General features: G+C 46.5%; 1 protein-coding gene across 4 annotated transcripts in view; it reads right to left on the reverse strand.

Moving 5' to 3' along the window:
• Positions 1-13,988, reverse strand: part of LOC123078321 (uncharacterized) — a 31,382-nt gene extending 17,394 nt beyond the window's left edge. For 2 of the 4 annotated variants that reach the window (XM_044500788.1, XM_044500786.1), the window contains exons 1-9: positions 13,762-13,988; positions 13,356-13,535; positions 11,941-12,354; positions 10,810-11,193; positions 9,362-9,547; positions 8,928-8,994; positions 8,570-8,667; positions 7,576-7,761; positions 6-260 (exon numbers count right to left, since the gene is read on the reverse strand). In XM_044500788.1, coding sequence (XP_044356723.1) covers positions 6-260; positions 7,576-7,761; positions 8,570-8,667; positions 8,928-8,994; positions 9,362-9,547; positions 10,810-11,193; positions 11,941-12,354; positions 13,356-13,496 — 1,731 coding nt within the window. In that variant the 5' untranslated portion in view covers positions 13,497-13,535; positions 13,762-13,988. The remainder of the gene's footprint in view (positions 1-5; positions 261-7,575; positions 7,762-8,569; positions 8,668-8,927; positions 8,995-9,361; positions 9,548-10,809; positions 11,194-11,940; positions 12,355-13,355; positions 13,536-13,761) is intronic. The other 2 variants (XM_044500787.1, XM_044500789.1) reach the window with 2 other exon arrangements.
• Positions 13,989-22,034: the final 8,046 nt, after the last annotated feature.

Here is a 22,034-nt window from a genome sequence, read left to right on the forward strand (position 1 = left end):
TATACCTCATCAACAGCACACTTCTCTGATGTTCGCATATGCATGGCATTTGAAGGTTCCTGATCATTATTACATCGTACAGTCCCTTCCTGTTCTGATCCTAAGCGAGAAACACTACACCAATCAATTTTTTCACTATTCAAAAGATGGTGTGATGCTCTTCTCTCCTCAACGATGTTCAATACTTTCTTTGGCATTTCCGCTGGAATTTTTGGGCAGCTGCTATCAGTAAGATGATCCTTCGCTGTAGTTGCCCCACCCTGTATTGAGTTATTACACTCTAATTTCAACTTCCGCAACAAATTCAGAAGTCTATGAAAGTCTTACTCATTATAAGAAATATATTAGGACTATCACTAAAGTGACAGACCCCTGTCCCCCACGTCCCTCTCGGAGGCGACATGGGGGAACCCTAGCCACCCCCGCCGCCGGCCCTCCTCCACCCTCCCCTCCCCCTTGCCGCCGCCGAGGGCCACTGCAGGGCAAAGCCCGGGCAGTGCCGGCGGCGGCGCGGCCTCTCCCCTGGCACGGCTCTCCCACACGGCTCTCCCATCTTCCTCGCGGCGGCGCAGTCACTCCCGGTGGGCTTGGTGGCGCGGTGCTTCGAAGTTCCGGCGGCGGCTCGTTCTGTGGCGGGGTGGAGGGTCTGTCCCCGTCCGGTGGTGCTGCCTACACAGCGGCTGTGGCCTGAGGCTCTTGACCACAGATTGGATCTGGGTGCTGCTCGGGCCCGGCTGTGGCTGCCTGTCAAGCGTGGTGGCGGCGAGTCTCGCGGCCTCTGGGCACCGTGGAGGTGTCAGAGGTGGCGCGGCGGCGTGTGCTGGGCCTGGTGGTGCTGATGATGGCAGCGGCCCGTGCATGAGAGTTGGATTTCTTCGAACAGATCTGGGTGAAAACTTGCTTTCGGCTACTGCCAAGGCTGGCAGTGGCGGCGCTATATGCGTCGTTCCCTTCTTGAAGGCATCGCCCTGGAGAAGTTCAAGGCCACTCTCTGCTACCTCCGGGAGAAACCCTAGATCAGATGATCGGATGACGGCGGCGCTCTGGTGTCGTTCCCCCCTTGGGGGCGTCGTTCTTGGAGGTACACACGGGATCGAGGGACCAGTGGACGGCTTCTTTGGTGGAGCGGTGCTTCATCTCACACATTGATGGTGCAGCGGATCTCGGTGGCATGGTGCTTTGGAGACTCGGCGTCCGATGCGCGGAGACGGACTCGCGTAGGAGGAGGGTGTTGTCTGGCGTCGATGGCAGAGAGGCCTGGCAAAGTCGATGCATTAGTTTCTGCTCTGAAGACGGATGGAAGATGGCGGCGACAACACAGAGAGGCGTCGGACCAGCTTGTGCCCCAAACCTAGTATGTGGCTTGGTTGGGGCCTCCAGCTTTAGATGTTAGGCATTTGTGCGATGTCTGTTTGGTATTAGGCTCGGACTATCGGCATCCCTTCATCAGGTGGATAGGAGTAGCGACAGTTGTTGCTAAGATGGTGGCTTCAGATTACCTGATGTACTACTTTGTAAGGTCTATGTGAATAATTAATAAAATGGCTGCATGCATCGCCCAGATGCAGAGGCCGGGGGTAATCCTCCTTTTCTAAAAAAAGATATAATTATAATACGTCACTTAGTAATGATATCTATTTAGTTAGGAAAGAGATCAGTTTAGTTAGCAAGATAAAGTATATGGTTTTTAAGGAAGGTCGAGATTCTATTCTTGGGTATCAAGTTGAGTCTTCCGTACAAAAGGGACGCCATGTACCTGTATGGACTATCTAATGAATGAGAATAAATTAGGAAAGATATAATCCCTGTCCTCTGTTAGGAAAATATGCAACTTGTATTCCCATGAGGCCATAGGCCGATATATATACATGTACAGGTGTGGAACATATGCAGGAAACCCCTTATACAACGGGATAAATACAAAGGGGTACATGACTTATATTATAACTCTAACACCCCCCTCAAACTCATGGTGGATGAACAACACTGAGTTTGGAGAGATAAAAGCCATGTTGTGCTCTAGTCTGGGCCTTCGTCAGGAAATCCGCCAACTGTAACTCGGAAGGCACATACTGAAGAGCAATAACCTGATCCTGCACACCAGCGCGCACATAGAAAGCATCAACACCAATATGCTTGGTGAGCTCATGCTTCACAGGATCGCGCGCAATGCTAATAGCACCTGTACTGTCAGATAAGAGCAGAGTCGGTGTAGTGACAGAAACACCAAAATCCTGAAGTAACCACCGTAACCAAGTCACCTCTGCCGTCAAAAGAGCCATGGCTCGCAACTCAGCCTCAGCACTCGAACGGGAAACTGCAATCTGTTTCTTCGTCTTCCAGGCAATGAGAGAACCACCAAGAAAAACACAGTAAGCAGAAAGTGAACGGCGATCAGAAGGATCACTAGCCCACGTAGCATCCGAATAGGCCTGAAGCTGTAAAGAACTGGAGCTAGGAAAGAATAGACGTGAGAGATCGTGCCCCGGAGATATCGGAGAACACGAAGGAGATGACTATAGTGAACCGATGTGGGAGCAGAGACAAACTGACTCAAAATATGAACCGGATAAGAGATGTCCGGACGAGTGACAGCTAGATAGACAAGACTGCCAACAAGATGACGATAACGCGTCGGGTCAGGGAGAGGATCACCATCAGTAGCACGGAGGTGAACATTGAGCTCCATAGGAGTCTCAACAATGCGCTCGTCAGTAAGAGCAGCACGAGCAAGAAGATCCTGGATATACTTTTCCTGGGATATAAAAAAGCCATCAGAGGTAGAAGAGACTTCAATCCCAAGAAAGTAGCGAAGAGGTCCAAGATCAGACATAAGAAACTGCTCATTAAGACGGGCCTTTACGAAGGCAATATACTCGGGGTCATCCCCAGTGATGACCATGTCATCAACATAGAGAAGAAGAAGAGTCCGACCACGAGGAGAAAGGTGAATAAACAAGGCTGGATCATGAGCACTTGCTGAAAAACCAGCAGTAGTGACCACAGAGGCAAAACGCTCAAACCAGGCGCGAGGGGCTTGCTTAAGGCCATAGAGAGAGCGACGAAGACGACATACCATGCCATCAGGAACAGAATACCCAGGGGGTGGCTGCATGTACACCTCCTCACGCAGCTCACCATTAAGAAAGGCATTCTTAACATCAAGCTGAGATATAGACCAGTGGCGTGCAGAGGCAACGGCAAGAAGTGTACGAACAGTGATCATATGGGCCACAGGAGCAAAAGTCTCGTCATAATCACGACCATGCTCCTATTGAAAACCACGAGCCACAAGACGAGCTTTGTGACGCTCAAGAGAACCGTCGGAGCGAGTCTTAACCTTGTAGACCCACTTACAAGTGATGGGACGGACTCCAGGAGGAAGAGAAACAAGATCCCAGGTACCAGTGCGTTCAAGAGCAGCAATCTCCTCTGCCATCGCAAACTGCCATTCAGGATGAACAACAGCCTGGCGATAAGAAGTCGGCTCAAGAACAGCAGCACCAGCGGTGGGAAAACCAAAGCAATCAACAAGCAGACGAGGACGAGAACGCAAGCCATAAGTAGGCTGAGAGGAAGAGGACGACTCATCTAATGAGGCATCCACAGGTCGTGAACGACGAGTGTAATGCTGAGGAAAAGATGAAACAATAGAAGGAGGAATCGCCAAGGTAGAATCGGGGGTGGTGACGAAGAAGTCACCGGAGATGAAGGTGTAGAATCCGGTGACATGCTAGGCGAGGAGACCGGAGAAGATGGTGGCTGCAAATCGACTAGAGGTGGAGAAGCAGAGGAAGTGGAACGAATAGGCACAGGCGCGACGGGGGTGATAGGTGAGTCAGGAAAAGTGAGGAAAGAGATATCCTCCACTAAAAAAATCGAGGAAGATGGGCGTGGGTAGAAGGGACGAGACTCATCAAAAGTCACGTCTCGAGAGATACGCATCCGACGACCGATAGAATCCCAACAACGATAGCCCTTATGCTCATCACTGTAGCCTAAGAAGACACACTCAACAAACTGAGCGGTCAGTTTGGTGCGTTCGCGGGGGGCAAGAAGAACATAGCAAACACAACCAAACAAGCGAAGCATCGAATAATCGGGAGAACGATCAAAAAGACGCTCAAAAGGAACACCACCCTGCAAAGCAGCGGACGGCTGAAGGTTGATGAGATAGGCGGAAGTGGAGATAGCCTCAGCCCAAAAATGAGGCGGAAGAGAGGCGGCGATCATCATCGCACGAGCCGTCTCAAGAAGGTGACGATGCTTGCGCTCAGACACACCATTCTGAGCATGAGCACCAGGACAAGAGAACTGGGCAAGAGTACCCTGCTCAGCAAGGACACCACGCAACATCTTAGAGATATACTCGCCAGCGGAGTCAGCACGAAAAATACGAATGGGTGAAGAGAACTGAGTATGAACCATGGCAGCAAAACGCTTATAAATAGACAACACCTCACTACGAGAAGTCATGAAATAAAGCCATGTGTAACGAGAGAAATCATCTATAAAAATAGACCCCATACATCAGAATGGACTAAATCGAAAGGACGCTTAGACACTGACTCACTATGTGAATATGGTAACTGAATCTGCTTGCCAAGACGACAACCCTGACACTCTAAAGAGACATCTCCTGAGACAGACCCCAGAAGACCTCGACGAACTAAAGACGACAACCGAGAACCACACAGATGACCAAGTCGATGATGCCACTGCTTGAAGGAACCAGTAGCAGAGGCGACAGAAGCAGAGGAACTGGCGATGGTGGTGGCAGCGGAAGGAACATGAAGCCAGTCCAACTCCCAAAGACCCTGAGAATCACGGCGGCGAGGGCCAGCCCCAACCAGAGTGTGCGTGCGACGGTCCTGGACAGAACAAGAGTCAACGTCAAGGATGACACGACAACCAGAATCAGTAAGTTGACCAGCAGAAAACAGATTCATGGTAAGTCGAGGAACATGAGCAACATCAGGAACAGAATAAGGAGTGGAAAGATTGCCTCTACTAGCAACAGAAAGTGGAGTACCATCAGCAGTGAAGACATGAACAGGAGAATCCAGCGATCGAAGAGAGGACAAAGCGGAAGAATGAGAAGACATATGAAAAGAAGCTCCAGAGTCCAGAACCCATGGGGATGTACCTGACTGTGTAGAGGGCGGTTGCTCAATGCGGGAAGCATCAGTCACAGAACCAGCAGTACCCGTCGAGGAAGAACCTGAAGCCGCGAGCAGACGCTTAAGTCTCAGAATATCCTGCTCAGTCAAAGCAATGGCTGAAGCTGTCGAGGGAGATGACGAAGTCCCTGAGGATGATGATCGCGCCTTGCGCAGGTGTTTCCGCTTTGTGTAGCACTGGGACTCAATATGACCATCATTGTTGCAGTAGTCACAATGTGGACGGGGGCGACCTGAGCCTCCAGAAGGAGTGGGCAAGAGCGGCGGAGCACTCGAGCGAGAATGGGTCGGTGCAGCAGGTGGAGTGGAAGAAGCCCGAGTAGCGAGCACAGAGGGAACCTCCAGCAAACCAGCACCACGTAAGCGAGTCTCCTCAGCACGAATCTCTGAAAGCGCCTCCATGAGAGAAATACGGCCACGAGCAAACAACTGAGCACGCCGGGGCTCAAACTCCTTACGGAGCCGAGACAGGAACTCGTAGACGCGATGAAACTCCAAATTGGCCTGGACAGCCTAGCAGCAGGGGCAAGTACGACAACCAGCACTGCGGAGAGAATCAAGCTGGCGCCAGATAGCAGAACTCTGTGCATAAAAGTCATCAACAGTAGAGTCACCCTGCTGAAGAGCATACTCCTGACGAACCACAGAAAGGTATAAGGCATCACCAGAGGGCTCATAGCGCTGACGAAGACAGGTCCACATCTGAAAGACAGTAGGAAGACCCAGAAACTCAGAAGCAAACTGAGGCAGAACACTAGCAGTGAGAACAGCTACAGCACGAGCATCATCATCAAGCCACTGGGTGTAAACAGACAAAGCACCATGATACGTCTGAAGAGCCTCCTCATAAGCCAAAACCCTCTCATCATAAGCACGATCAGCAGTCTCATCAGCAAGCTTAGCCGCATCCTTGGCGGCCTGATTAGCGTCCGTAGGAAGAACCAGTGGAGTCGGCGGAGTAGGGGCCACCGGAGGGACCGGACGTGGCGGACAGCAGACCTCGGCAGAAAGAACACCCCAGAGACGAATGCCACGCATGTGAATGCGCATGAAGCCAGCGAACTCGGTGTAGTTAGTACCATCGAAGATCACCGGACAGCGAGGGACAGCAACATAGCCCGATGCAGTAGACATTTTTTTTTTGCAGAGATCCGAAATCAGCAGAATCCGGACGAGGACGGCGGCTGGGGGCGGGATCCGGCACGGGAATCCGGCGAAACCCAGCGAGAATGGCAGCTGGGGGCGGGATCCGGTGCGGCGGACCTCAGACGGCGGCAGGTGACGACGGGATCGGGGAGCACGGCCTGGACACGATCGGGAGGAGAGGGACCGCACGAGCGGGAGGGGAGGCAGCGGCCCAGCCTGGCGATCCACACGGCGGCGACGACGGCGGCAGGTGACAACGGGATCGGGAAGCACGGCGTCGACTCGATCGGGAGGAGAGGGATCGCACGAGCGGGAGGGGAGGCAGCGGCCCAGTCGGGTCGCGCGATCCACACGGCGGCGACGGGGAAACAGAGCGGCGGCCACAGAGGACAATGGCGTCGCGAGGCGGATCAATCAGCACGAGTTGCAGCGTGCAAAAAATTGACCTAGCTCTAATACCATGTTAGGAAAATATGCAACTTGTATTCCCATGAGGCCATAGGCCGATATATATACATGTACAGGTGTGGAACATATGCAGGAAACCCCTTATACAACAGGATAAATACAAAGGGGTACATGACTTATATTATAACTCTAACATCCTCAACTTCTCCCCCTTTCATCCCCGGCACCATGGAGGGACAATCCTCGGAGCTGTGCCCCAAACATTGTCGCATATACGAGTCTTAGGACCTGTACCAATCATAGCACTTGACAGGCTGCTGGGATTTTAGCGATAGAACCATTGCCGAAAGTAGATGCGGAGATGATGTTCAATGATGAAGTTCTGCGATGCCTACCACCAGGAACCCTTGCTCGGGTGCTCCTCACAGTGTACTATATAGACATAGTACAACCGGCGAGAAACCAACGAGTCTTTGATAACATCTCTGACCACCCACCACAGCCATTCTAGATACCTAGACATCAGTACCAATGGTCTCTAGACCGTCCTTCTCGTGATCCTGTGTCTATGCCTCTGCCTAGTGTAATTTGGTTGCCACAGCCTTTATATATTAGGTCCACGTTGAAGTGTTTGAATCCAAAACCAAACTCTCCACAAATACCAACCCAACTGTAGCACTACAGAAATATTCGACACAAACTCCAACAAACATTAAAACTAGTGAGGTCAAAGCTCAAAACCAACCAATAAATCAATGGCACAAACACAACCAACCCTTTTCTCCAGGACAGACTGAACACTAAATATTATTTCTTACACCAGGTTTGGAAGGAGAATTACCTGTTTGTTTTGTGAATTCTCAGTGTTCTTGTCCACAATCTGGTGCTCATTATTTAGTACATGATGCTTTTCATGCTCCATTGGTAACTGCTCCTCGGGCCAATCACTGCATATCTTTGACTGTTCATAATTCTCAACTGGTTGTCCACAATGATGTTTACTGCATTGGTTGCTTCGAGCTGCCAACTTATAAGAGAGAAAAAAATAGGTGGGTAAGTTCAGATGCTATAATAGCTACTTGGAAGAGCTAAGATGGGTTACGAAGACAAAAAAAGATGATGTATCTGATGTAAGTTTCTTGTCCAGGTTTAAGAAAAACCCAGGAAAAATTAATATCATGTAATAGCAGGTTTCACTGCTTTGGCACTATTTAATTTGCAGATCATCAAGATACTTGACTATTTGAGTAAGCATGTGATAATCAGTGATCTTGGATAGCATTGATTTACACAGGAATCATGCTTAAAATCTTACCACTTAATGTTCTTTAAAGAATAAATCAATTTCTGTACCGTGTCTTTTTGTTTCCTCTTCTTTTCTTTTCATGAAACTGCACAAAGTACGAATGGCATGATACGCAAGTTTGTACTGTCTCCATCCTATTTTACATCAAGGCAGTCCCCATTCTCCAATACACAACTTTGTCCGCTAGTGTTTTCTATTATACGTTAAAAATATAAACATATATGATGGAAATAACTTTGATAACAAATCTAATGATGCCATTCCTGAGTGAGAAATCTTATCCGTGACCAAAATTTCAATAACAATGGCTTCAGACAGTAGAAATGATATTTGAAAACGAGGAAGTAAGGAGTACAAAAAGTAAACGGATCAGCAACAATGTTTAACTTCCAAATACCATTATTTGAAAACGAGGAAGGAATAACAAAAAGTAAATGGATCAGCAACGCTGTTTAACTTCCAAATACCATTATTTGAAGGTTGCTGATCATTCTTACATGGTAAATGATATTAGGTTAACTTTGTATACCTGATCAATAGCGCACTTCTCCGATGTTTGCATATGCATACCATTATTTGAAGGTTGCTGATCATCCTTACATGGTACAGTCCCTTCCTCTTCTGATCCTAAGCAAAAAAACACTTAACACAATCAATTTTTTCGCTATTCAAAAGATGAAGTGCTGCTCTTTTCTCTTCAACGAAGTTCAATACTTTCTTTGACATTGCAATTGGAATTTTCAGGCAGCTCTTTTTTTTCGAGAAAACGCAAAAGCTTTGAGTTTCATTGTATTGAAAAGGAGTTTGGTACAATCCTCCTAGGAGGCTGGTTACAAGGCAAGTACAGGCACATTAGTGAACATCCCAGGTTTTCAGGCAGCTCTTACCAGTAAGATGAGCCTTCAATGTAGTTACGGCACCTTGTATTGAGTTATCACACTCTAAGTTCAACTTCTGCAAGAAATTTAGAAGTCTATTAACGTCTTACTCATTATAAGAAATCTATAAGTAGTATCACCAAAAGTCTGTTAGGATTTTAGCGATTGAATCATTGCAGAAAGTATGGCGAGGTGATGTTTAATAATGGGGTTCGGTGGTGCCTACACTCTGGCAGCCCTTACTCAGGTTCTCCTCCATGTGTACTAAATCGACATAGGCTACCCGGTGCCTTTATATATTAGGCACAGGTTATAAGTGTTCGACTCCAACACAAAACCCTCCACTAATACCAGTCCAAATGTAGCCCTATACACCATTCGACACAAATTCCGACAAACTTCAAAATCCCTATTATTGTGTCGGTTTTTTTAAGGAGAACTACCTCTCTGTTTTGTGGATTCCCATTGTTCTTGTCAACAATGTGGTGCTCATTATTTAGTACATGGTGCTTGCCATTCTCGATTGGCAACTGCTCCTCTGCGCAATCACTGCCTTTCTTTGACTGTTCATAATCCTCAACTGGTTGGCCACTATGTTCTGTACCACACTGGTTGCTTCGAGCTGCCAACTTCTCAAAGAAAACAAACCAAAATAGGTCAGTAAGTTCAAATGCTATGATAGTTTCTCAAAAGAACTAAGATAAGTTATAAAAAAACAAAAAGATGGCGTATCTGGTGTAAACCCCCTTTTCTATTTTAAACCGAACCCATGTGAACTTTGTGTGCATGTTTTCTGAAAGTAGATTTCATTGTTTTGGCACTCCTTTTTCTGCTTGTCAATTTTACAACTTTCAGATGTAAAGTTCACACGAGTCGAAAGTTAACACTGAAAGACATAGTGAGCGGTTAGATAGTCCACATGCCAAATTTTAAATTGCAACATGCTAACTTATAGGTGCCTGACGGAGTAGAACCCAGCAGACCCTTCGATGGAGTGTTGTAACTAGCCAGAAAGAGCAGAGGGGAAACAGGAGACCGGATTACCTAGGTTCAGACCCTCACAGTGGAGGTAAAGCCCCTACTCCTGCTCATGTTAGATTGGTATACATGGGTGTACAGGGTACAATGGTGAATCAAGGGGTGATGGTAGGTATGAGATTGGATGCCCTATCAACTAGCCCAGCCCCGACTTATACAGGATGCCTGGGGCCTAGGGTTACAAGAATCCTAGCCGATCTAAGGAGGTGGAGGAATCCTCCTAGGACCCGGCTTCCTTGTCTTGCGCTCCAAGTACTCAGGGTCCTTCCTTCTAAAGGGCCCACGGCCCGGGATGATGGCCCTGGGCTATATAACACCATCAATGCCCTCAGAAGTAATTCACACTCATGGATCTTGGACCTTGACTCAGGACAACCCGCTACTAGGGTAAACATGAAATGACATTGATTTGCAAAGGAATCTTACTACTTAATGTCATTTATTAAAATGAATCAATTTCTAGACCGTGTCTTGTTATGTTCCCTTTTCTTTTATTTCCTTTTCATGAAAAGGTCACTGTGCAAAGTACCAGTTGCATAACTTGATAAGCTTTTACTGTCTCCATCCTCTTTACTTGTTTCCGAGTTCACACACAAAGACAGTCTACATTCTCCAATACACAACTTTGTCCACTAGTTTTTCTAAATATATATTAGCAAAATTATAAACACATAATTATGGATGTAATTTCTAACAAATATGATGATAGCATTCAAGGTGAGAAGACTTGTTGATGACCAAAGTTTAAAAGGTACACCCGACATTCAAAGTCATAACGATTTGAGAACGGAGGGAGCAAGGTGTAACATAAATTAAATGAATCAGCAGGAATTAAATTATTGGGTTCGTATACCTCGTCAATAGTGCAATTCCCTGATGTTTGCATATGCATACCATTATTTGAAGGTTGCTGACCATTCTTATATGATACAGTCCCCTCCTCTTTCCCTTCTGAGCAAAAAAGACTAACCCCATCAATTTTCTTGTAAGGGGGCCATGGGTCCCTATTAAAAAGTTGTCGTGCTGCTCTTTTCTCTTCAACGAAGTGCAACACTTGCTTTGACATTTCCATTGGAATTTTTGGGCAGCTGCTGTCAGTAAGATGAGCCTTCAATGTAGTTACCCCACCACTTCGACATAAATCACACCACTTGCACTGCCACCGTTTTTTATTTCCATCAAGATCCACCGCATGCTCCCACCCAATATCCCTTACCCCTCGTAGCAACAAGGGAGGCTGCAAAACAATGTAAAACATGGATCAGTACAAGGTTACTGGTAGCGCTCAGCAGATGCACACAAAAATTGATGAGATGTAAATACAAATAATCAGGACAAGGATTTTGTGCTCATGGTTGGGTTTGTACTTATTTTGATTTGTGCATTTCAAATGAGCTTGGGAATATCATAGATGTAAAGAGATGCTATAGCATGTGCACAAGCAAAACAATGTACAAACATATGACAGTTTGTGCACTGTTCTTAAAAGATGAAAGAGGAAGAATGTTCTCGCCGAACATATTTTCACAAACTTGTCTGTTTTGACAGTGCATGGGTGATTTTTTATTTCAAATCACACTCAGCAGTGAGCGCTAGTCTTCAAGGGTACTAAATCCAGAAATTTCACAATCTCACAGTGGTAGTTTGACATTTTTATTTTTACGGATGGCTTTATGGTGTCTTGTTAAGTTTAATTGCCTTTGGTTAATTCTAGATTTTCTGAGGTACCACTGCGGATTTGAGCTGAAATCAGTTAGGTGTTATAACATACCCATTCCAGGTCCACAGGTGCATGAACCTAGTAAGCATCCCAGCGAATCAACTATCCAATAATGTGATTCTTTATAACTCCAGATGAAACATGTGTTCATCATAAACAGAACCATTCTATTACTCCTTTATGCTAAATTAGCTAAACAAATAGTAGGTGTCACTCTGAACAGAAAATAAATTAAGGGGAAAGTACACTTATCCCTTTGCATACCCTAAAAATGGTAGGCTCCTGATGATCCGCATTTGTCAGGTTAGTGCCTTCTTCAAGAATGTAAGTGTCTATTCGAGTTGGCACCTCTAAGTCAACAGGTAAAGGATCCTTCTCAGCCTTGGTATCATCAGCAGAGCTCCTGGTCACACTGTTGACACCATTCTGTGCAGCTCGCGTCTTTCGTCTCTCTCTTTTCTTCTGCAAATGCTCCCTAATATTTTCAGCAACATCTGCTGGAACCTTTGGGCACATTTTGACATCCAAATCACCAGCAAGATGCCGTTTGAGTCTAGACACACCACCACCATACCTAGTCAGGTGACAATACATACACTTCCAGTGTTGTCTGTTTTCATCAATCATTATCCCGTGCTTCCATCCAATATCCCTACTTTTCCAGAAAGTATCATTAACCTGCAAAAAGTTATGATCTCTTGAACAATGATACAGAAGTAGTAAGATCAACTTTGCATTATATATGCAAATATAAGTAGCTCATTCAAGTCAGAATAAATGAAGGCCCTGAAATAGAGTTTAATAGGTCAGCAAGAATGTCACTTACTGAAGAAAAAGATAGAAACAAAATTAAAAGCTGGCAAAGTAAAAGGTATAGTTTTAATCTATGCAACACCAACACGGATATGTGACGAATTGGACAGGGGGGTACTTACATTTTTATAAATGCTAATACACAGTGGTGGCTTGACGCTGGTGATTTGTATTAGTTTAATATTAACTCTCCCGATACTTGGTGGACATGTATCCAGCATGTAACCATATAACATAGGGTATCCGACAAGATACGCCGGGTTTTGCATGTTCTGTTATTTCATTTTCACAGGTTTCAATACTAGCTGGAGAAAGGAAAAGTTCCTCCATGCTACTCTGTTTGACCGACAAAACAGATTGGCAAAGATACTACTCAATGTTTTTCTTTTCTTTTTTCCGAGAAACAACCACTCAAGCTTTTGACACGGCAAAATCAAATGTGACACTCTTTTACCATTAGCAAAGTAATTTCCAGATTGCAAAAGGCAAAAGCTAAATGTTGCCCCCAGCAAATTGCTTGGCGAGCATAAGATACTCTGTAACCAGAAATTTGCAGTCATGGAGACCAAAAGCATATAATAGACCACTGATAAACAAGCTCTTATACTTACTCATCAATTCTTCACCCATTTGATTACCGAGGTCAAGTGGTAATCCTGGAAAATTCATAAGGCTTTGGTAATATGCACCCTATCACTGATGCCCTCTCGCAGTCATGCAACTACCAAGTTGATGCCACTAATCCATTCTAACAGGCCAAAATAAAATCTTTGGCTAGCGTAAAGCCCTAACTATGCCACATTACAACTGAAGTCTCTTTCTAACTCAGCACCATGTAATACACAGATTTCAGTTGAAGATTACACCTGCTGCTCCGGCACATCCACGGGCTTGGGCTCAGGCTCAGGCTCTGGCTGACGGCGTCTCTTGTATGTGCGCAGAGCCTCCTGGGACGACCAATCCCTCAAATGCATCTTGTCATTCCCTTTGTCCTTGTTGGCATCCATCTTCCACCGCCAGGGTTTCGGTCAAGAAACCAAATATTCCTGCATCCATGCCAACCAACATCCTCAGAACAGAAAAAAAAATTACTGAGAAAAGAAGCTGCACTTGCAATTAGTTCCCAATCCAACAGACCGATCAGAAAGATTCGAGCTCCGATTCCCAAAAAAAGAAGGAAAAAAAAAAGCAAGCACCAAGAAAGTTCAAATTTTGGGGGAAATAACGCGGTCAAAGCCGCGGAGAAACATGGCTCCGATTCCCGAGCAGTACCTGAAGAAGGCGACGCCGACGCCGTGGGGGGAGCTGGATTCAGGTCGGAATTCAGGAGGGGTCGGAGGTAGAGGGGGATGCGAAAAACAAACTGCTGGTGCTACAAGCGAGGCGAAGAGACGAGAGGAGGAAGGCTGTGCCTGTATAATGTTGGGTATAGACAAGCGTGAGGAAGAGAGGAGTGACAAAAATCCGGCACCACTTGTTGGTGGGAGTGTTTAGACCAACTTTAGCGGAGCCCGCAGTTTGCCGAACTATAAACTGTGTTTGCAGGTCGTACGGGGGCGCTTATGCAGGCTGAAAACTGCGGCGGCAGAATAGAAACAGCAAACAAACCCGTAATATATATTTTTTTTAAAGTTGTTTCGCGCTAGAAATTTAAGCAGCAGCTCGCCGGAGCTCGCTCGCATAGATGGTTCTTCATCGCATAATAAGTTCGTACACTCCACATACATACATATTAAAGGTCAGAGATGCTAGACAGGGCCTACACTACCGCACCACTACAACAAAATTGAGCTCACTGGAGCTCCTGCGGTAGCTGCCCACCGGCGGCGATCAGTTGGAGTCGGAGTCGACCTTGATGTAGAGCTTCGCGTGCTCCGCCTTCATCACGCGCAGGTCAGCCTCCTTCGATGTGTGCGCCTGCGATGACGTGACGCCCGTCTCGAGGAAGAGCCGCTCGTACTCGAGCTCGCCCGGATGCGCTCTTCCATCTCCTCCTGCTCCCTCACCGACCGCTCGAGGACGATGCGCTCGAGGAGCTCCTCCTGCCCCGGGGGCGGGTAGTCCTCGGGCCCGATGACGCCTCGGCGCAGCGGTGCATCGGGCACGGCCTCCTCTGGCTCCCTCTTCACCACCTCCTCCGGCTCCCTCTTCACCGGAACGAGCCGCGAGCTCGATGCGCCCGCGGATGAGCACCCCGCGGACCAGTGGCCGGATGAGCTCCCCGCGGACCAGTTGCCGGAGGAGGCGTGGCGGCGACGGGCGAGCTCGAGATCGAAGTCCTCGAGCTCGCGACGGTTGAAGGCCGGCGGCAGCTGGGTACCGCAGTTGAGTCACCGACGCACCCCCCGCTTGCGCGCGCCGTCAGATCTGGCGCGGCAGCGGCGCTCCGCCTCATCCCCCGAGTCGTCCATGGCGGTCCAGGGCTCGCCGGCGGCGACAAATCGAGCGGCGCGGTGGGGAATTGAGGGCAAACGCGGCTGCGGGGGGATAGGGTTTCGACCCGCATCTGCCCCGCAAACCCGTAGTTATACTAGCTCGGGGGTAGCGTTTGCGGGCTGCGGCAAAAATATTTACGGGCCGGACACCGATGCAGACTCTGGTCTGGCCAGAAAAATGGGCCGAGCCCGTATAATCGCCGGAATTATGCGGGTTTGCGCCGGATGCGGGGTCTGCTAGAGTTGCTCTTACTGCTGCGGCGGCCTCCCCTTCCCTTTGCTCGTCGCGTCTAAATAGCCCTGCTAAAAGGAAAGCGCTTAGGGAGTTTGTAGACTCGATTCATACTGCCATCATGTAGAGACTAAGCTAGAGGTGGTCGATCAATATATGATAATGCAGTATCTTGGGGCGGCGTATGATGGTTTCTTTTACCTTCCTGCCTCAAACACCCATGGAGGAATTTTTGTTGCTTAGGACTCCACTAAAGTGCAGTTGACAAATTTTGTCAATGACACAAACTTTACCACGGGTTACGTCACCCCCTTAGAAGGGTCGGCTCGGTGGCTAATAGTGGTGTATGGACCTCAGGAGGACGCGGAGAAAATTATCTTTTTAGAGGAACTTACGGCTAGACGACAGCTCTGTACGGGACCTTGGCTTGTCATTGGAGACTTCAACATGATTCTATACGCACAGGACAAGAGCAACGCACTACTAGACCGAAGGATGATGAGCAGGTTCAAGCGCTTCGTGGACGATAATGCACTCAAAGAGCATTTTCTCCATGGCCGCAGATTCACTTGGAGCAGCGAACGGGAGGTACCTACTCTAACCAACACTACTAGGGAAATGCTTATACACAGGAGCTTAGTAGTAGCGCTTTTTTATAAGGAAGCACTGCTGCTAATATAATGGTAGCGCTTGTCACTGAAGAGCGCTGCTACTATTCATTTAGCAGTAGCGCTTGTGTTATAAAGAACGCTACTACTATAGTTGCCAACGGTTGCATGGCAGTGTAGGTATACTAGTAGCGCTGGTATTTAAAAAGCGCTACTGCTATTGTACATAGCAATAGCGTTGTCTTCTGACGAGGAGCAGTAGCGCTTACTTCTAAAAATCGCTACGACTATGCTTACCTTATCCACACCTGGCGCCCTGCGCGCGTCCCTCACTCTCCCTCACACACTCACTCGCCGCACGTCGTCATCGCCGTCGCCCGCCGTGGCCGCCGACTCCCCCAAGGTATCTCCCTCCTCCTCTCGCCGCCCTTCCCTCCCTCCCTCCTCCTCCTCTCGCCGCCCTCCTTTCTCCCTCTTCCCACGGCCCTCCTCTCTCCTCCCTCTCCGCCGGCGGCCCCTCCGATCCTCCTCCTCCCTCTCCGGCGGCCCCCTCCTCCTCCTCCCTCTCCTGCTCTCTTCTCCTCCTCCCTCCTCCTTCCCCTCCTCCTCCCTCCTCCTCCTCCCACCTCCTCCTCCCCCTTTCTGTAAATAGGTTTTAGTTTTTGTTAAATGTAGGTTTTTGTTTTTAGTAAATGTAGGTTTTTAGTATATTTTGTTTTTAGATAACTTGAATAAGTAATTTGAAAAGAATAAGTAAATGTAGGTATTTTGAATAGAATAGGAAATTTTTAGAAATTTTGAATAAGTAAATTTGAATAGAATAAAATATGAAATTGAAAAAATAAGTAAATGTAGGTCTTTTGAATAGAATAGGAAATTTTTAGAAAATTTGAATAAGTAAATTTGAAAAGAATAGGAAATTATAAGTAAATTTGAATAGAATAATTAAATGTAGCTTATGGAGTTTCACTAAGTCCTAAGATGACGATAATAATGTTTTTGTTTATATTTTGTTTTTGTGGAAATCAAGGAGCCCCTGCATCATCCCGCCGTCGTCCCCGTCACCGACCCCCTCCGACCTCGATCGAGGTGAGACCAGCCACCCCATGTTGTTAATTTAATTTAGGTATTTTAGGTGTTTAATCTTAGAATAATGTAGTATGAACCCTAGTTATGATCGAATCATGTTCAAAATGTTGGTTTTTAATTAGGTGTAGTTAATAGAATTTAGGTGTTTTAGGTGTCACATTTGTTGTTATTTTTTTAGTTAAAGCAATTATTCTCGCATCGATGTCGACGATGCCTATCCCGCATCCTCGTCGTCGACTCGGCGGAAGAGCCTGCTTGATCAGAGGGGCCATGTCCGGGACTGGGCTTCGCCGGGCTGGTATTGAGAGGGGCTACCTTCAGGAGGGCGCAGCTTGGTGAGGAGCCAGCCCGTCGTTGACCCGAACCTTCTTTGGTGGCGGTCGTGTGGGCCAGTGACGGTGCGGAGGCTTGAGGACCCCGCGGAGGTGGTACGTCACCGTGTCAGCGAGGAGGACGAGCACGTCCGTCGCTACATGGTTGCATTGGAGGGCAGGTTCTCCAATACCTGGCAGATTCTTCAGGGATCTCACTGGAGCTATGATCCTGTGATGGTTCCTTCTCTTCGGGTGTCTACCGCCCGTGCCGATACCCATCGTTCGCTAGGGTTTTAGCTGTATTAGTGATGTTATTCGACGATGTATGGACGAAAGAGATGATTTAGTTTTGCTTATTGAATGAATGCTAATTTGAATACTAATTTATTTTACGATTTGGTTTTGCTTATTTAATGCTCAAATTGGAAAACTACTCCATCAAGTTTGAATGCTCATATGATGTAGATATAAACATGTATATCTTGTGTTGCTCAAATAGGATATGTGCTTGCCCAAGTGGCCGGCCATGTTTGGAGGTTACACCTCCTATAGTGGCCTATGTTTTGCCGGAGTGTTGATTAATTTCCGTTCCGGCAAATTTCAGGCGCTCGATATGTCCTTTTTTAGCAAAGGTCTTGCCGGATTTTTCCGTGAATTCTGGCATGACTTGTGCTAGAATATGTAGGAAATATCGAGTGGCCTAGATTTTCTAGAAAAATAGTTAAACAACATTTTGGGTTGACTTTAAGTCTGTCGAGGCTCCATCACTGAAGGTCGAAAAATCAGTGAGGGAGTGTATCCACCATATATGAGAGAGGACGAAGAAGCCCGACTGTTGTCGTGGGGGTCGTTTCTCCTTCTTCTCCGGGTGCTAGACCTTTGTTATGCACTAGGGGAAGGAGGAGTAACGACCATCACCGACGGTCGCAAATGACAGAGAGGAATCAGTGAGTGAGAGTCTCCACCACATATGAGAGGATGAAAAATCCCGACTGTTGTCGTGGGGGTCGCTTCTCCTTCGTTCCCGTGTGCTAGACATTTTGGTGTAATGCACTCGGGGATGAAAGGAGGAGCGATCATCACCAACGGTCAAATGTATACACCATGCGGGCGGCGAGTTTTCAAGAAAAAGACTCGGCAAACCGATAGTCAACCCGTGATGAATAATAATGATCTAATTTAGTTTTTAGTACATATATTGAATTGTACAAGTTTAATCTTTTGAATTATGAACATAGGAAATGTCGTCGTGGGATGACGAAAGTCTCCCGGGGGAGTGAGACTAGTGCGGTGACGACCGGGGTCAGTGCGACAGGCCTCACCTGGACGAAGGTCGGCGCTTCAGCATTAAGCTCCAGGAGACCTTCGATGTTGAAACGGTACGCAACAACGACAAGTGTTTTTTCATAATTAAGCATGACTTCAACTATTTCAACGTGTAATTTTCATCTTTTACAATTCGAGTAGCTTATCCCATGCCATGCAAGACGCTATGTCTTGGAGAGGATGGATTTTGAAGACCATGAAAATTTCGAAACAAAGAAAATTCACCTAAGGACCCATCATGGTATGGATTTTGAAGTAAATTTGTACAATTCTGAGAGCGTAACCCATTTTGGTTGCACAAATTGGGAAGCACTTTGCAAGATGTATGGTTTTTATGAGGGTATGCTTGTCACCATGGATCTTGGTGATCCTGACATCGACCAAGACAATATGGACATTTGGGTCCTTGTTGATACGCTTCCAATTCTACCGCTATGTGAGTTTCTCAAACATAGTTATTAACTAATTTATATTGTTTATTTCAAAATAGTTGATAGCTTATTTCCATTGACAGCTTATTTTCATTCTTCAAACAATGTGCGGAAGATGGTAGACAGAACCTACTACACCGATGGCTCTGAGTTAACTTATCAGGAGAAAAATCATCTGATCGCATTTTGTACTGATCTTGAGAATTACAATATCTATTATCAAACTCCTCCACATTATGGTGAATACGTGCCACTAGTGCACGTGTTGAACCACGGTAACATCCATGGAGATGCCATGGTAAGATTTTTTACTATTACGACATCCGTGCATCTTTTGCATAAATTCTTTTAAAACTTAAGTACATTGCTAACTACGAAGTTATTACTATGTTTTTCAACAGAAAATCCTGAAGGATTGTGTGCCTCATCTGATGTATCAGAATGGTCGCCTTGATGTTTTGAACATACAGCCAGGTCATCCTACGAGTCACACCTGTCCATATCGGATTTCTAAAAGTGAAGACATGAAAATCAAAGAATGGAAAAAATGTATGGACAGTCGTAAGGAGGTACTTGGAAGCAACATTGTGCGAAAGGCAAGAATTGGAGACAGGATAATCTCCATTCTCCATAATGGAGAGTCAGGGGCTATCTTGTTTTATGCTATTTTACCTAAGAGAAGGTAGTAGGTCCTAGCTAATACTCATGATCATGTGCTAAGAACAACTAAGTAGGATTGGTTAGATGACTATGATGATGATGTGGTATCGAGTAGAAGTTGTATGATCGATGATGATGAGTATGACTTGTTATTATGATACCAATGATGAGTTATTTATTATTATGATCGATGATGCATGATGCTAAGTTGTTATATGAGCATGATGAGTTATTATATATATCAGTAGGTGAAATGAACATGGATTAGATTCAAGTGGAGGCAACATGTGGTGCACATCGAAAGTACTACTAATCCAAACTAGATCAAGTTTGGATTAGTAGTACTTTCGACATGCACCACATGTTGCCTCCACTTGAATCTACTCCACGTTCATTTCACCCACTGTTATATATAATAACTAATCATGGTTATAAAATCATATGATGAAAGTACTATATATAAAACCACAACGAAAATAAGCTGTATTTTTAAAAATACAGGAAAAGTTAGCAGCAGCGCTTTTCAGAAGAAGCACTACTGCTACTTAGTACTATCAGTAGCGCTTACCCAACAAAAGCGCTACTTCTAACTAGGTATAGCAGTAGCGCTCCCTTTCCAGTGCTACTACTACTAGTTAGCTGTAGCGCCTTAGTGGTAGCGCTTGTACAAGCGCTACTGCTAGCTTAAAAACAAGTGCTACTACTAGGGTTTTCCCTAGTAGTGCAAAATTGACAGAGCCTTTGTTTCCATTGACTGGGAGTTGGACCATCCGGAGTGCCTACTGCAAGCCCTCTATACCTCGATTTCTGACCACTGCCCCCTGTATCTGGCGATGGAAGGACGCTTGCATTACAAGAGAAGGTTCAGGTTTGAGAAGTTCTGGACGAAGCTCGACGGTTTTTTGGATGTTGTGAAGGAGGCTTGGGTTTGTGATAGCGACATCACGGACCCTTTTCACAGGCTTGATGTGTTGCTGAGGAACATTGCGAGAGCACTTGATGCATGGGGACAGAAAAAAGTGGGAAACATCAAGCTCCAGATTGCAGTTGCAAACCTTGTCATCATGCAGTTTGATTGCGTGCAAGAGAGCCGGCTGTTGTCAGAGGAGGAGCGTGGACTGAGGAGCAAACTTAAGCACGTGGTGTTGGGCCTTGCTTCTATGGAGAGAACGATTGCGCGTCAAAGGTCAAGGATTACCTGTCTGCAGGAAGGGGACGCAAATTCACAGCTTTTCCATTTGGTAGCCAACGGTAGGAGGATGAAGAACTTCATACCAGCTCTTCAAGAGGGAGGACAGATCATCGCAGATCAGCAGGGCAAAGAGGAGGCTTTCTTCGACGCCTATAGAGATTTGCTGGGGAGAGATGAGGCCCGGCATTTAGGCTGTTAATCTTGCTGATCAGGAGTACATATTCTCGGAAGAGGAAATTTGGGATGTGGTGAAGGAGATGCCGTCGGACAAAGCCCCGGGCCCAGATGGCTTTATTGGCCTGTTTTTCCAAAAGGCTTGGGAGATCATTAAAAGAGATTTGATTGCAGCTTTGCACAAGTTTTTTCTGGGCAACGGTATTGGTTTTGGGCGGCTAAACCAGGCTATCATAACACTCATCCCTAAATCACCTTAAGCTTGCGGCATCAACGACTTCAGGCCAATCAGCCCAGTTCATAGCATGCCAAAACACGCATCCAAGCTGCTAGCAACAAGATTAAGGCCGAGAATGGGGGAGCTGGTGCGTATAAATCAATCTGCGTTCATAAAGGGCCGAAACATACATGACAACTTTCTGTTGGTCCGGCAAATGGCCCGAAGATTGCACAAAAGGAAGGCCAAAGGTGTACTACTAAAGCTAGATATCTCTAGGGCTTTTGATTCGCTATCTTGGCCTTTCCTTTTTGAGATTCTAAGAGCAAAAGGGTTCACGAAGCGCTGGATAGCGTGGATCGGTACTTTACTTACCTCAGCAAGTTCAAGAGTGGTGGTGAATGGATGAGCCGGGCCAAAATTCATGCATGCAAAGGGCTGAGGCAAGGAGATTCTATATCGCCCCTCCTATTCGTCATTGCCATGGATGTGTTAACAGAAATTGTGATGAAAGCACATGAATCGGAGGTGCTGAGCAGCATGAATGGTTGTAACCCAATGCAGCGTCTATCTCTTTACGCAGACGATGTTGTGTTCTTCATCAAGCCTACCGTGTCAGATCTGTTCTTTGTTAAGGAAGTGCTTGGGATTTTTGGAGAAGCTTCGGGGCTGAGAATCAATTACAACAAATCTGTGACTATTATGATCAGAGCGGAGGCCGCCGATGAACAGCTTGTGAAGGAGGCTTTGCCATGGAAGATGGAGACTTTCCCGTGCAAATACCTGGGTTTACAGCTTAGCATCAAGTAGCTAAAGAGATCGGAGTGGCAGCTGGTGGTGGATGCTGCACTTCGTATTGTCCCGGGA

The sequence above is a fragment of the Triticum aestivum genome, chromosome 3D (genome assembly GCF_018294505.1).
Source record: "Triticum aestivum cultivar Chinese Spring chromosome 3D, IWGSC CS RefSeq v2.1, whole genome shotgun sequence".
Lineage (NCBI taxonomy): Eukaryota > Viridiplantae > Streptophyta > Magnoliopsida > Poales > Poaceae > Triticum > Triticum aestivum.